This window comes from Pseudophryne corroboree, chromosome 3 (assembly GCF_028390025.1).
Source record: "Pseudophryne corroboree isolate aPseCor3 chromosome 3, aPseCor3.hap2, whole genome shotgun sequence".
NCBI classification, from domain to species: domain Eukaryota; kingdom Metazoa; phylum Chordata; class Amphibia; order Anura; family Myobatrachidae; genus Pseudophryne; species Pseudophryne corroboree.
The window spans coordinates 773,750,542-773,764,167 of NC_086446.1; the positions used below are offsets into that span (position 1 = coordinate 773,750,542).

General features: G+C 47.4%; 1 protein-coding gene across 1 annotated transcript in view; it reads right to left on the reverse strand.

The window, feature by feature from the left end:
- LOC135056861 (transient receptor potential cation channel subfamily V member 6-like) overlaps positions 1 to 13,626 on the reverse strand; it is a 168,738-nt gene that overhangs the window by 26,115 nt on the left and 128,997 nt on the right. Inside the window, exon 13 of the mRNA XM_063962535.1 lies at positions 983 to 1,251. Coding sequence (XP_063818605.1) covers positions 983 to 1,251 — 269 coding nt within the window. The remainder of the gene's footprint in view (positions 1 to 982; positions 1,252 to 13,626) is intronic.

Below are 13,626 nucleotides of genomic sequence, written 5' to 3' on the forward strand. Positions count from 1 at the left end.
GTTGGAACACCCAGTTATAAGTGTCACTGATACTTCTGTAGCCGTGTTACGGACTTCTCGGAGCAGCTGTCCCTGCACTTAGGGAGGCCAATCCTGGGTCTTTTTTTCAATCCCGGGTATCGGGATTGAAAAATGATCAATCCCGGGATTCCCGGGGTACCTGGGATTGGGTTGAAGATTTTAAAATTAAAATCTTCATTGCCCTCACCCCCTTCCCAGAGACCCCCCCAGCCCACAGAAATACACACCATCCTCTGGGAGTGCGGGCAGGTTCACTTGCTGCAGGCGGTGGGCGGTGAAGTGCGATCCAGACAGCGTGGGAGGCTGGTGTCAGACTGCGCAGCATGACCCCTGACTTCTCGTCACGCTGCACAGTGCGCACAGCTGGGGGCAAGGGGAGCCGGGAGGCGGGAGCTGGGCAGCGTCTGAGCCTACTGAGGACGCTCAACGCTGCCTGACATTGAAAAAACAAGGTGGCTTTCTAATCCCGAAATCCCCGGGATTGGAAGTTCCAATCCTGGGGTTGAATCCCGGCCAATTTTAGGCCTAGATCCCGGGATCCCGCCAATCCTGTTCCCGGGATTGGCCACCCTACCTGCACTGGATTAATGCTGAATTGTATCCACCACTGCAAGTATCCACAACTGCAATTCAGGGCAAGTTGGATACTTAATTATCTGGTTCTACCCGCCCATGATGATGAATTGGCCCCATAACCACAATTCCATATTTATTTTTACCAGATACTGCAATTATTATTATTATTATTATTATTATTAGAAGGTGGGGGAAACAGAGCATACAGTAAGTAAAACAGGGGCATACAAGGTGGACAAAATAAGTGCAGACATGGAAACAAAGGGAAAGGTGGCCACTGCTAGCAACAGAGCTAACAATCTAGACATTGTTCAGTGCTACCTTATTGGTAACAGTAGTTTCTCCAGAGCACAAGACTCCACAAATGGTATTCCAAACACCTCACCTGTGCCTTCCACAGTTCATCCTTCTTTTTAGCCATGTCTCCTTGCGTGTCCCCCATAATGGCGATGAGCAGGTTAAACATCAGAAGAAATGCGATGACGCTGAACGAGCTGTAGATGGGACTGTACATAGTTGGGTTGTAGACACTGTAGTTGGCTGGGCCATTGAGGGCATTCAGGAACAGCTCATAGGTGCTGAGCAGGCACATGGCATAGGGGGCGTAAGCTCCAAAAGCTTGAGGATCTACCATCTGGTATGTGACATAGAGAGCTGGAATGTGGGAGAGGAAAGAGAAGAAAGAAATTAGATGTCACTGAGTATAATCCAAGCTTTAAAGCAGGCCTAGGCACCATGAAGATCTCCAAGTTCCAGCATGCTCTGCCAGCAACATTGGTTGTCTATCTCTGCCAGTGCTCCTAAGATCTTTTTCACACACTCACTATGGGTATGAGTTGTTGGTTCGACACAAGTTAGGTCGACAGTCAGTAGGTCGACCACTATTGGGCAACAAGCATTAGGTCGACTGGGTCACTAGGTCGACATGGTCATTAGGTCGGCAGGTCAAAAGGTCAACATGAGTTTTTTAAAAAACTTTTTTTGGTGTTGCTTTCTTTGTAGAGTGACCGGGAACCCCAATCAGTGCAGCGTGTCCCCTCGCATGGCTCGCCATGCTTCGGGCTCTGCTGCCGTTGCGCTCAGCACAGGTTACTATTCCCAATCGTAGTCCACGTGGACCATAAAGTATGAAAAAGTCCAAAAATTGAAAATAAATGTGAAAAACTCATGTCTACCTTTTGAACTGTTGACCTAGTACATGTCAACCTAATGACCATGTTGATCTAGTGACCCTGTCGACCTAATGCATGTCGACCAATAGTTGTCGACCTAATGACTGTCGACCTAAGTGGTGTCGACCTAATGACCGTATCCCCTCACTGTTGCCAAGAACATACCCCTTTACCTATTAGAACAATGATGGTATGTGTTAAGGGGATGATATAGCAGAAATGTTAACTGCAAACAAAATAAAATGACTTTGGTTATACATTCATAAATAGAACACATTGCACATGAAAAGCCTATAAGTACAGTATATTCACATGTGCAGTGTATATTCCCCTTCTCTCTTCAGATCTTGCATGGAGTTGGCCAATGACCATTGGTGGTTTGCAAATATCAATGGTTTGCTATCAATGCTTGATGGCTTTGCCATCAATGGTGGTGGTCTGTTGTTTCTCCGCCATAGTTGGCAGAGAGCCAATGGTGAATTGGCAGGTTTTTTGAGTTGCACGGTGCTAATCTCTTCCCCTTCTTATATATTTCAAAGCACCACCCTATGGGGGTCATTCCGAGTTGATCGCTAGCTGCCGTTGTTCGCTGTGTAGCGATCATTTAAAAAAACTGCAAAACTGCGCATGAACCACAATGCGCACGCACGACGTACGGGTACAAAGAGCATTGTGGTTTTGCACAGGTTCTAGCGACGCTTTCAGCCGCACAGGTGTTCGCACTTCTGCAAAGTGAAAATACACTCCCCCGTGGGCGGCGACTAAGCGTTTGCACGGCTGCTAAAAGTAGCTAGCGAGCGATCAACTCTGAATGAGGGCCCATGTCTCCAAGTGGCTCCACCCATCACATGTTGCCACTAGTGGTGACCATTGATTGGTTTCTGTTGAAGGATTCCTACCATCAATGGAAAGGCTATCCATGGAGACCATTGATGGTTAACCATTTGATGGAAACCTAATCTTGCAGCATCAGCTAAAAAACATGGCACCAGCGGTAGTTAGATACCTGTGTTCTGGGAGATGAGCATGAATCAGAGCCACATGCAAAGCTGATGTTCATGGCGTTGAGGGAAGTTTTGCGAATGTGCGTGCAGGGAAATCATACTCTAGACAACCAGACTGTGCTCTGTCTCAAGAGCAGAGCAGGAGCATGGGAAGCCAGAGAGGCACAGTTGGTCCTTTATGCAGATTTTATTGTGAGGCCAAGCCAGGGGTGTCTTAAGAGAGGAGGGGGCGCGTGTGCAGGCTCCAGGTGGGCGCCCTCCTCTCCACGGCGCCGCAGGCGGAGTCTATTGCGCATGTGCAGTTCTCCGGAAACATGGTGCCCTCCATGGTGGTCATTCCGAGTTGTTCGCTCGTTGCCGATTTTCGCAACGCAGCGATTAGGGGGAAAATGCGCATGCGTATGGTACGCATCGCGCATGCGCTAAGTACTTTCACACAAAACTTAGTAGATTTACACACGGCCGACCGACGTTTTTTCATCGCTCGAGTGATCGTAGTGTGATTGACAGGAAGTGGGTGTTTCTGAGAGGCAACTGAGCGTTTTCAGGGAGTGTGCTAAAAAACGCAGGCATTCCAGATAAAAACGCAGGAGTGGCTGGAGAAATGGGGGAGTGGCTGGCCGAACGCAGGGCGTGTTTGTGACGTCAAACCAGGAACTAAACGGACTGAGGTGATCGCAATCTAGGAGTAGGTCTGGAGCTACTCAGAAACTGCAAGGAATTATTTAGTAGCAATTCTGCTAACCTTTCGTTCGCAATTCTGCTAAGCTAAGATACACTCCCAAAGGGCGGCGGCCTAGCGTGTGCAATGCTGCTAAAAGCAGCTAGCGAGCGAACAACTCGGAATGAGGGCCCTTGTTCTGGAGAAAAAAATTGTACTGCCTGTGCGTGGCAGCCATTATTTAAGTGATTTTTTGCCGCAACAGCTGCAGCGTCCGACGCTGGATTCTGAAGAGGTGAGTATTAAAATATGGGCGCAATGTGTGTGGTGTGGGCCCCCCTGGACCCAGGGGCCCATGTGCACCGCACACATTGCACCCATGATAGAAACGCCTATGGGCCCAGCTATGTATCACACAATCAAAGATAGTGTTCACTCTAGAATTCAGGCAGGGCAGGGCACCGGATTGAGTGGGGCACAAGCGTGTGCGCACGCGATGAAAAAGGGGCATGGTCATGCAAATAGGGTGTGTGGCCATTTTGCATCATAATAGTGGGCGGTTGAGCCCACAGACGTTAAAACAGGGGGCATGGGCGGCCGGCGGCGTCACTGTTGGGGGCGTGCAGGTGCTGGGCTTCCCCCAAGCTCTCTCACAGCGTGAATGGATGCCGCGCGCATGTGCACGGCATCTTTACACGCTGGGAGGGCAGGAAGCAGGCGGCTGTTCTAGCAGGGTGCCGCAGAAAGGGCAGGGCGGATTTTGCCCTAAACAAATCAGGCGGTGCCCTGCTAGCGTGAACACTAAAAGAGAGGTAAAACATTTGACATGTTGTGCTTGGCCCTTGCATATTAATTCTACCCTAAAGATTGAAGGGACAAAAATATGAATTTAATACTTACCGGTAATTCCTTTTCTCGTAGTCCGTAGGGGATACTGGGATGGTATCAGTACCATGGGGTATAGATTGGGTCCATTGGAGCCTTGGCACTTTAAAAATCTTCAGTGTGTGCTGGCTCCTAACCTCTATGCCCCTCCTGCAGACTCAGTCTAGGAAAACTGTGCCCAAGGAGATGGACATACTTTGAGAGAAGGAAAATAGATAAAAACAGTGGTGAGGCAACGACCCAACACACAACAGAAGCAAGGATAGCAACGCTAACCAGACCAGGAACAGGGACAGCAACAGCAGACCCAACCAAGAAACTTCCAACAAGGTAGGCAGGAAAACACGAAGCACTGAGGCGGGCACCCAGTATCCCTTACGGACTACGAGAAAAGGAATTACCGGTAGGTATTAAATTCCTATTTTCTCTAACATCCTAGGGGATACTGGGATGGTATCAGTACCATGGGGAAGTCCTAAAGCTCCCAGAACGGGTGGGAGAGTGCTGGGTCCCCTGCAAAACCGATTGACCAAACTGAAGGTCTTCACTGGCCAAGGTATCGAACTTGTAGAACTTCACAAAAGTGTTCGAACCAGACCAAGTAGCTGCTCGGTACAACTGTAAAGCCGAGACACCACGGCCAGCCGCCCAGGAAGAACCCACCAACCTAGTAGAGTGGGCCTGAATAGAACTAGGCAGTGGCAATGCTGCCGAAGAGTAAGCCTGTTGGATAGTCAAATGGATCCAATGAACAATGGACTGCTTGGAAGCAGGACATCCAATCTTGGTAGCGTCGTAGAGAACAAAAAGTGAGTCAGTTTTCCTGTGAACAGCTGTCCTCTTAATGTACTGTAAGTCTTCAAAGCCCGAACCACATCCAAGGACTTTGGAGTAACCGACGTGTGAAACACTACCGGAACCACTATCGGTCGATTTATGTGAAATGCCGATACCACTTTAGGCAAAAAGTGCGGGCATATCAAATAAGGGCTCTTACAGGATAAGGCCCCCAATTTTGACATACGCCTCGCAGAGGGCAATGCCAGCAACATGACAGTCTTCCAAGTTAAATATTTCAAGTACACCCTGTGTAAAGGTAAAAACCAGTCCGACTGGAGAAAGGTCAGGATCAAATTGAGATCCCACGGAGCCGTGGTAGGGACAAAAGGGTGGTTGAGTGTGAAGGACACCTTTTAAGAATGTCTGTACCTCCAGAATCACAGCCAACTGCCACTGGAAGAATATGGACAAGGCCGATATCTGAACTTTGATTGAGCCTAACCGCAGGCCCATATCCATGCCTGCCTGTAGGAAGAGCAGGAAATGGGCAAGTTGAAAGTCCACAGTAGAATATTTCCTACCCTCACACCAAGTTACATATTTCTTCCAGATGCGGTGGTATTGCTTTGACGTGACCACCTTCCGGGCTTGGACCATAGTCGAGAAAGCCCTGGAGGGAAGACCTTTTCAGGCTAGAATATCCCTTTTAACTTCCATGCCGTCAAACATAGCCGCAGTAAGTCAGGATAGATGAACGGCCCTTGCTGAAGAAGATCTTTGAGAAGCAGCAGAGGCCAGGGCTCGTCAAGAGACATGGTTAGGAGGTCCACATACCAGGCCCGGCGAGGCCAATCCGGGGCAATCAGAATTGCTTGACCGCATTACCGCTTGAGTCTCTTTAGAACTCTGGGAATGAGAGGAATTGTAGGGATTAGCTAGATGAACTGGTGAGTCCATCGTGCCGTCAGAGCGTCCACCACTGCAGCCTGCGGATCCCTTGTCCTGGAACAGTAGCGACGCAGCTTCTTGTTGAGTTGCCCCACTGTTGAACCAGCTGTTGAAACACCTGAGGGAGAAGGCCCCATTTCCCCGGAATGAGATCGTGTCACTGAGGCAGTTTGTTACCCAGTTGTCCACTTCCGGAATGAATATGGCCGACATGGCCCGCGCGTTGTTTTCCGCCCAGAGGAGTATCCTTGACACCTCTCGCATTGCGGCCCTGCTTTTTGTTCCTCCCTATCGGTTTATGTACGCCACCGCTGTGGCGTTGTCTGACTGGACCTATATGGGCACTGTAAAATCGCCCTGAGTTCCAGAATGTTTATTGGAAGAGAAGACTCTTGGGGCGACTATCTTCCATGAAACTGAGCCCCTTGGGTCACAGCCCCCCAGCCACGAAGGCTCGCATCCGTTGTCAACAGAATCCAAGACTGGATTCCGAACTGTCGACCTTCCACTAGGTGAGATATCTGCAACCATCATATCAGGGAAATCCTCGCTTTCAGCGAAAGTGATATCCGCTACTTTTAGCACCCATGCAAATGCATAGTCGCCGCCCACGGGGGAGTGTATTTTCACTTTGCAAGTGTGCGAACGCCTGCGCCTGTAGTTACTTATCCTGCGCGATGAATCCAGCGATGGATGTCCCGGAATTGACGTCAGACACCCGCCCTGCAAACGCCTGGACACGCCTGCGGTTCCCCAACCACTATCAGAAAACGGTTAGAGGACACCCATAAACGCCCTCTTCCTGTCAATCTCCTTGCGATCGGCTGTATGAATGGATTCTTCGCTAGAACCATTGCACAGCAACAATGCTCTTTGTACCTGTACGACATGCGCGCGCATTGCGGGGCATACGCATGCGCACTTTTGCCATTTTTTTACCGGATCGCTGCACTGCAAAAATCAGCAGCGAGCGATCAACTCGGAATGACCCCCATGATCCATAAGAAGACGTGTAGTCAGGTTTATGCTTTGCAACAGTCGTTCTCTGGACACCGCTTTTATGAGGAGATCGTCCAAGTAAGGGATGATGTTCACTCCCATCATGCGGAGTTGTAGCATCATTTCCACCATAACTTTTGTGAACACCGTCGGTGCCATGGAGAGGCCAAAAGGCAAGGCCCGAAACTGGAAGTGGCGGTCTTGTAACACAAACCTGAGATAAGCCTAATAAGGGGGCCATATCGGGATGTGCAGGTAGGCATCCTTGATATCCAGGGATACCAGGAATTTCTCTTCTTCCAGGCCAGAAACCACCGCTTTTAGAGATTCCACCTTGAACTTGAACACACGCAGATACGGGTTCAGAGATTTGAGGTTCAAGATCAGCCCTACCGAACCGTCCGGTTTCGGTACCACAAACAGGCTTGCGTAAAATCCCTTGCTTCGGAGGAGGGACTGGAGTAATAACCTGTGTTAGTAGTAGTTTTTGTATGGCGTGCTGTAAGGTTACTCGTGCTACATGTGAAGCTGGTAAGTCTGACCTGAAGAATCTGTGAGGAGGGAGTGCCTGAAACTCCAACCGGTAGCCTTGGGATATTAGGTCTCTTACCCAAGGGTCCCGGCAGGACTCCACCCAAACCTAGGCAAAATATTGCAGTCAAGCATCCACCTGAAAGTCCCCATGCAGCTGGAGTTAACTGGCACGCGGAGGGCTTCGTGGAGGAAGATCCGGAATCTGGTCCATTGATCCAACTGCCTCTGGTCTGCGAGATTTACCTCGATTTCCTCTAGCTGCATTTGAGGCACCCCTGGCCCTGCCTCTAAATCTGGCCACACGAAAGGACTGTAGAGAGAGGCCGGGGTAAGAACATCTAGCCGGAGGAGCTGCAGACAGCTGATAGGTGGACTTACCTGCCGTTGCTTGTGAAATCCACTTGTTTAGTTCTTCACCAAACAATGCATCTCCCGTGAATGGAAGACTCTCCACGCCCTTTTTGGAATCAGCAACCACTGACCGTTGTCGCAGCCATAGGTCTCTGCGAGCTGACACCGCAATAGCCGTGGAGTGGGCATTAATAAGGCCTATCTCCTTGATTGCTTCACTCATGAAGTTAGCAGCATCCTAAATATGTTGCAGTACAGTTAGGATCTCATCCTGCGACATAGTGTCAAACCCCTCAATTATATTACCAGACCATTTTACCATGGCCCTTGTGATCCAACCACAAGCAATGGTGGGCCTCTGTGCGACTCCCACTGTAGTGTAAATGGATTTGAGTGTAGTTTCAATTTTACGATCAGCAGGGTCTTTCAGGGAGATAGCGCCAGGTACAGGCAGTACAATTTTTCGTGACAGCCTGGATACTGAGGTATCCACATTAGGGGGATTTACCCACACTTTCCTATAAAAGGGGAAAAAAGGAAAAGAGGTTAGCAACCGCTTAGGGGTTTGAAATTTCTTGTCAGGATTAACCCACGCCTCCTTAAAAAGAGTGTTTAATTCCTTTGATACAGGAAATGTGGTCGTAGATTTAGGTTTCACATTATAAAATTACTCTTAATCAGGCTCTGCCTCCTTATCTGGGATATTCAGGACTTCACTAATATAATATATCAGAGCTTCCACATCCTGAGACAGAGTATAGTTACCTTTGTCCATTTCTACCTCTCCCTCTTCCAAATCTTGCATGTCATTTTCAGAGTCAGATTGGAGTACATGTGGTAGTGTGCGTTTCCATGAAACCAGCAGAGGGGGCTGAGGAGCAAGTCTGTGGTCTGGAGCCTGAGCTAAAAAAATAAATCATCTGTAGATTTTTCAAGTAACTATCTTTCCTGCCTGGCAATAGCCAATTCAGAGTTGATGATAGAGATCAGCCATTTAAATGAATCCAGCCATTCTGGTTCCTGTGTACTGCTTCCCTGAGAAGGGAGATTGCACTGTGTACACAACAGAGACTCCCCTGGAGTAGGTGAGAACTTTGTGTTACTGGGTGGACATACAGCCTTTTTGCCAGACATGTTTATCAGCAGAACACACACACAGTAGCAGTGAAAATAACACAGAATCCCAGACAGCCTGGATGGAGTGATATAGAGAGGGATAAAACCAGCACACAGTGGGGGTCATTCCGACCCATCGCTCGCTGCAGTTTGTCGCAGTGCAGCGATCGGGTCTGACAATGCTAAATTCCCTTGTCGTATAAACAACCCTTTATGAAGCTAAGAACACTGTACGCTGTTTACTTAAGAAGTACCGTAATGGTACGCTAGTTGCGTAACGATCGCTCAGCCGTAGGCGAGACGCTCAAGCGTCACGTTCGCTCACGGCCCAGCGATCACAGGACACGTTATTGGCTATGACTAGAGTAATGATTCGCTATGGCGTAGCGGACGCTCGAGACCACGAGGAGATCACCAGCGGCGCAGACGCTCACAACGCTATACCTTTATGTCTAAACCTTATACCAAAGAAATACACAGAATACCTTAATGTGAATACAGGGTGTAAGTGCAACCTTGTGTAACCTGACTAACTACAAAGCTGCTTGAGCATCACCGACGCTCAAGTGAACACTTAACACTATAGAAAATACACAGATACTGGTTTAGGTTCCAAAGCCTATTAACTGTATTATATCTAGTATACTTGTAAAAAGGGGGTAACAGTACAAATGATACACTACAATATAACTGAGACTTCCTAACCACAGAACTAAACAATACTATCTAATACAATACAATACTAGTCTAGGGGAGATACGAGAGAGAGAGAGAAGGGAAAGAGAGAGAGAGAGACGGAGAGAGACGGAGAGAGATGAGAGGAATTGGCTCACAGAAAGACAATGATAACGGAGAGAAACTTACGCACAAGGGTAAACGATCGCATGCGCCTGGACATCCAGCACCCGATTTTCAGCAATGAGAACCGTTGAAGAGTGAGAGCTGGATGTGGTCGGCCTGCCTATTTATGCCCCACACACAATGCAATCCTACAGTCCCTACAATCCCATTGTCCATTGGACGTCGGAATTCGGCCCTGCATCATAACAAAAGGTCATAGGTTGATTCATACAGGTGGGCTGTGACGATTTCAAACAGCTCAGGTGGGTGGGGAACTAGGTTTCCCGCCGCATACCTGAGTATGAGTAAATAGTAGAAATGGACATAAACTTCTTATGTCCATAACTATTCGCACGAGCGATTAATACGCTCCAAACCAACACCGGAATATTGCTAATTAAATACTCTTCCGATGGGTACCAAACACTGCTGTATGATTCCTGTTAGACCCTTCGTACGATACAAAGAGGGATTCCTTAGCTCAGGGACCTTCTATATTAACCAAACTTTCAGAAACTATCAAAGGGACCATGATCTATAAATTACATTAATTGTGAAAATATGTAACGAATGAGTCGCACGCTACGACTACATAAACTCTACCGTAAATACGCATACCGCGCCTGCGAGTGCACGCTATTGCGGGTATGCGCCTTCACGGGAGAGCGTACGCATGCGCAGCACGGACCAGTGTGCGGTGCAAATATGGCAACGTGCATAGAGACATTTTTCTGACTTTGACAGTCCACCCTTTGGCAGTCAATAATAACTGCCACAAAACATTTAAGGAGAAAAATGCAAGTCAGGGGTTAATTGATTTCCATGGTTGGGTAAGGGAGGAGAGAGGAGAAGGTGTGAAGAGGGTATGACCTAGTGAGATAGCAGAAGCATGTGTGTATGAATCCATGTTTGGGGGGTCATGTATCATCGTGCCGTACGTGTTGTAAATCAAGCTTCGAGGTATTGCGAAGTATACATTTGAATTCCTTCTTATCCTGTGGTACAGGTCTGTGGATGGGCTGTCAAACTTTACCGAGCTCTTTTCGGATTTTGAACAAAATGGGGAGCACATTTTAGTTGATGATACATGAATGGGGGAGGTATGTGGTTGCTGATATCTGTGCCTGTATTCCCTATCGTCTATGTGTGTCATTACCTGAGGGTTGTAGAGATGAAGATAAAGAACACTTATGGAAAATGCAATGATATTCTATGTCAGGGAAATGTACATCTGTCGTCGAAGTTGTGTTCGGTATCTGTTGAGAGTCGTCTTCTTTGCGCTGTATTGCTCCTTGGGCATGAGTAAATAGCTTTGTCTGAGCCATCAGATTTACAAAAAATGTTGGGCTAGCGTGAGTTTAAAAGTACTAGGGAAACTGGGGATCCATGGCAAAGTTCATCAAGTGTCCATATTTAAAGTTGTCAAATCTTCTTCTTTGGTCAATCCGTTGTCTGTATACATCTCGTCTCGTCAGCTTCCTCGTCCAAGGGGGTCTTTGTATCTTGGAGAAAAGCAGAGAAACAGGTGAAAGAAACGGACCGTATAATCGCATTTTCATCACATCCTGGTTTCTATCATTGGGTCATAAATCAAATCCAGGTTAATTACAGTTTCCTCACTCCTCAAGCTCATCACTCTTGTACTTTGTTTGCACCTCATTAAAGCCTGCCCGCATCTAAATATCAATCCAATCGATATAACGACACCCAAGATACATAGTAGAAACTTTCCAACATCCATTATGACTCCTTGAGCCCAGTCTCCCAAACCGGAGAACCAATTTCGCGGGTTCAACCATGACACCCAACCAGTCAGCTCATTACCTACAGCAGCAAGGGTGAGATTGTGTTTTCGACGAAATTCCCACTTCAATTGGAGAATATCGTCCATCTTTTGGTCTATGACCTCTACCGGATCCTCGGTGCTATTGGTGATATACGTGCAACACTTTATGCCGTACTGTGTTGCCAATGTAACACAATATCCGCCTGTTACTGCTGTAAGATAATTAAGAACCATCCTATGCTGAACTAGTTCTGTTTTGTACGCTTGAAGTTCTCTTCCAGTGTATCTAAACGTGTCATCATACATTTCAGTGATATTATCTAACAAATTGGCGAGTGCGGAAATGTATCTATAATTCATCACTCCCCGAGCGGTACGAGTGAAATCTAACGCTACCAGAACCTGAATCCCGGTGGATTCATGGATAAGATCAGAGGCCGGATGCTCTAACCTTTCTGACAGTTGTCTTTTAACTCGGTGCTCGTAATGAGTGTGAGTATAAGGAGCTTGGGCACCACGGTGTATGTCCTTCATTTTGTCATGTGTAACAGTCATCACTTCAGGCAATACTTTTCCAATATAACACAATCCTTCAGAGTTTGGGGCAAGCCACTTGTACGCCTTTCTCCCGCATATGAAATATGCATCATCGGGGAGAACATATGGGACGGAGAAGGACATGACCATGTTACAAACCTTCCAGGTGAAATCTCCTGACCCTAATTCTTCCATCTGTCTAATGCACGTTTCAGTTTGTACGATATGTGCACAGTATCCTGGTGATACCTCTCCAACTCTAGTAATCCTATTTCCTAAGGTATATCGATACCGAAAATATTTTCCTCTACTGGCTATGTGGCGTACGAGCTCTGTATCTGTAGGCATTCTATCTGCTCTGTGTGAAAAGGTCATGGTAAGGTTGCTCCATGACACTTCCCAATTTCCCGGCTTACGGGGGTTGGAGATATTAAAACATAAGAGGGACCTATCCACATGGTATTGGTGGAGCTTCAAACTAGGAGGGCTGGAGATATTAAACCTCCGGTCCACCGGTCTCCCACCACTTAGCTCAAGTACCTCCCCTAACGTTAAAGGAAATGGTACTAGCCCTGATTTGCTGTGACCCTGAGGTACTTGAGAGCATACCCAACAATCTGTTTGGTTTAACACGTTACCCACTAAGGAGTGATAGTCACTCAATGGATGCCGGTCTATATGGATATTAAAACTAGATTGGCATTTCTTTATGCATCCATCTTCAACCAGATTATCACAGAGCCTACAGATACAATTTTCTTCAGCTAACAATCCATCACAATTTCTTCTATCGGATCGTTTTCTGATACTCGCCTTTGCTTGTTGGTTTGGTTGATCTTGGAAAACTACGCCTCCATCATCATAATCGGAACCCATTCCAGAACCTCTCTCGACCTCTATGGTACTCTCGCCGGAACAGACTGCTCTGGTCAACATCATGGTTAACATCAAAATCCGGATCACAGTCTCTTGGGGCAAGTCCATCTTTGAGGAGGAAATAGAGAAGAATGAGAAGGGGGAAAAAGAAATTTCAAGGAAGAGGGGATGGGAAGTGGAGAAAAACAATAAAAGGGAGAAGGGAGTCGACAACTGCTTTCGGTCTTCAAGGCTCAGGTGCCGCCTCAGTCCTCCTGGAACAGACACTCCAGTGATACAACCTCTACCGTCTGTTCCTTATCACGGGACTTCTCTGGATCAGCAACCTTTTTGCAGTGGGATGAATGGACCCAAGTCTCTCTCTCAGCCACCTTCAATGCTGTGGTGCTAGTCAATAAGACCTGGTATGGTCCTTCCCATCTATCAATAAGACAACCTGAGCGTAGAAAATTTCGTATCATTACATAATCCCCAGGTTCAATGTCATGACAATTACTATCTGGTAAATCAGGAATCACCAACTTCAGATTATCATTTTGA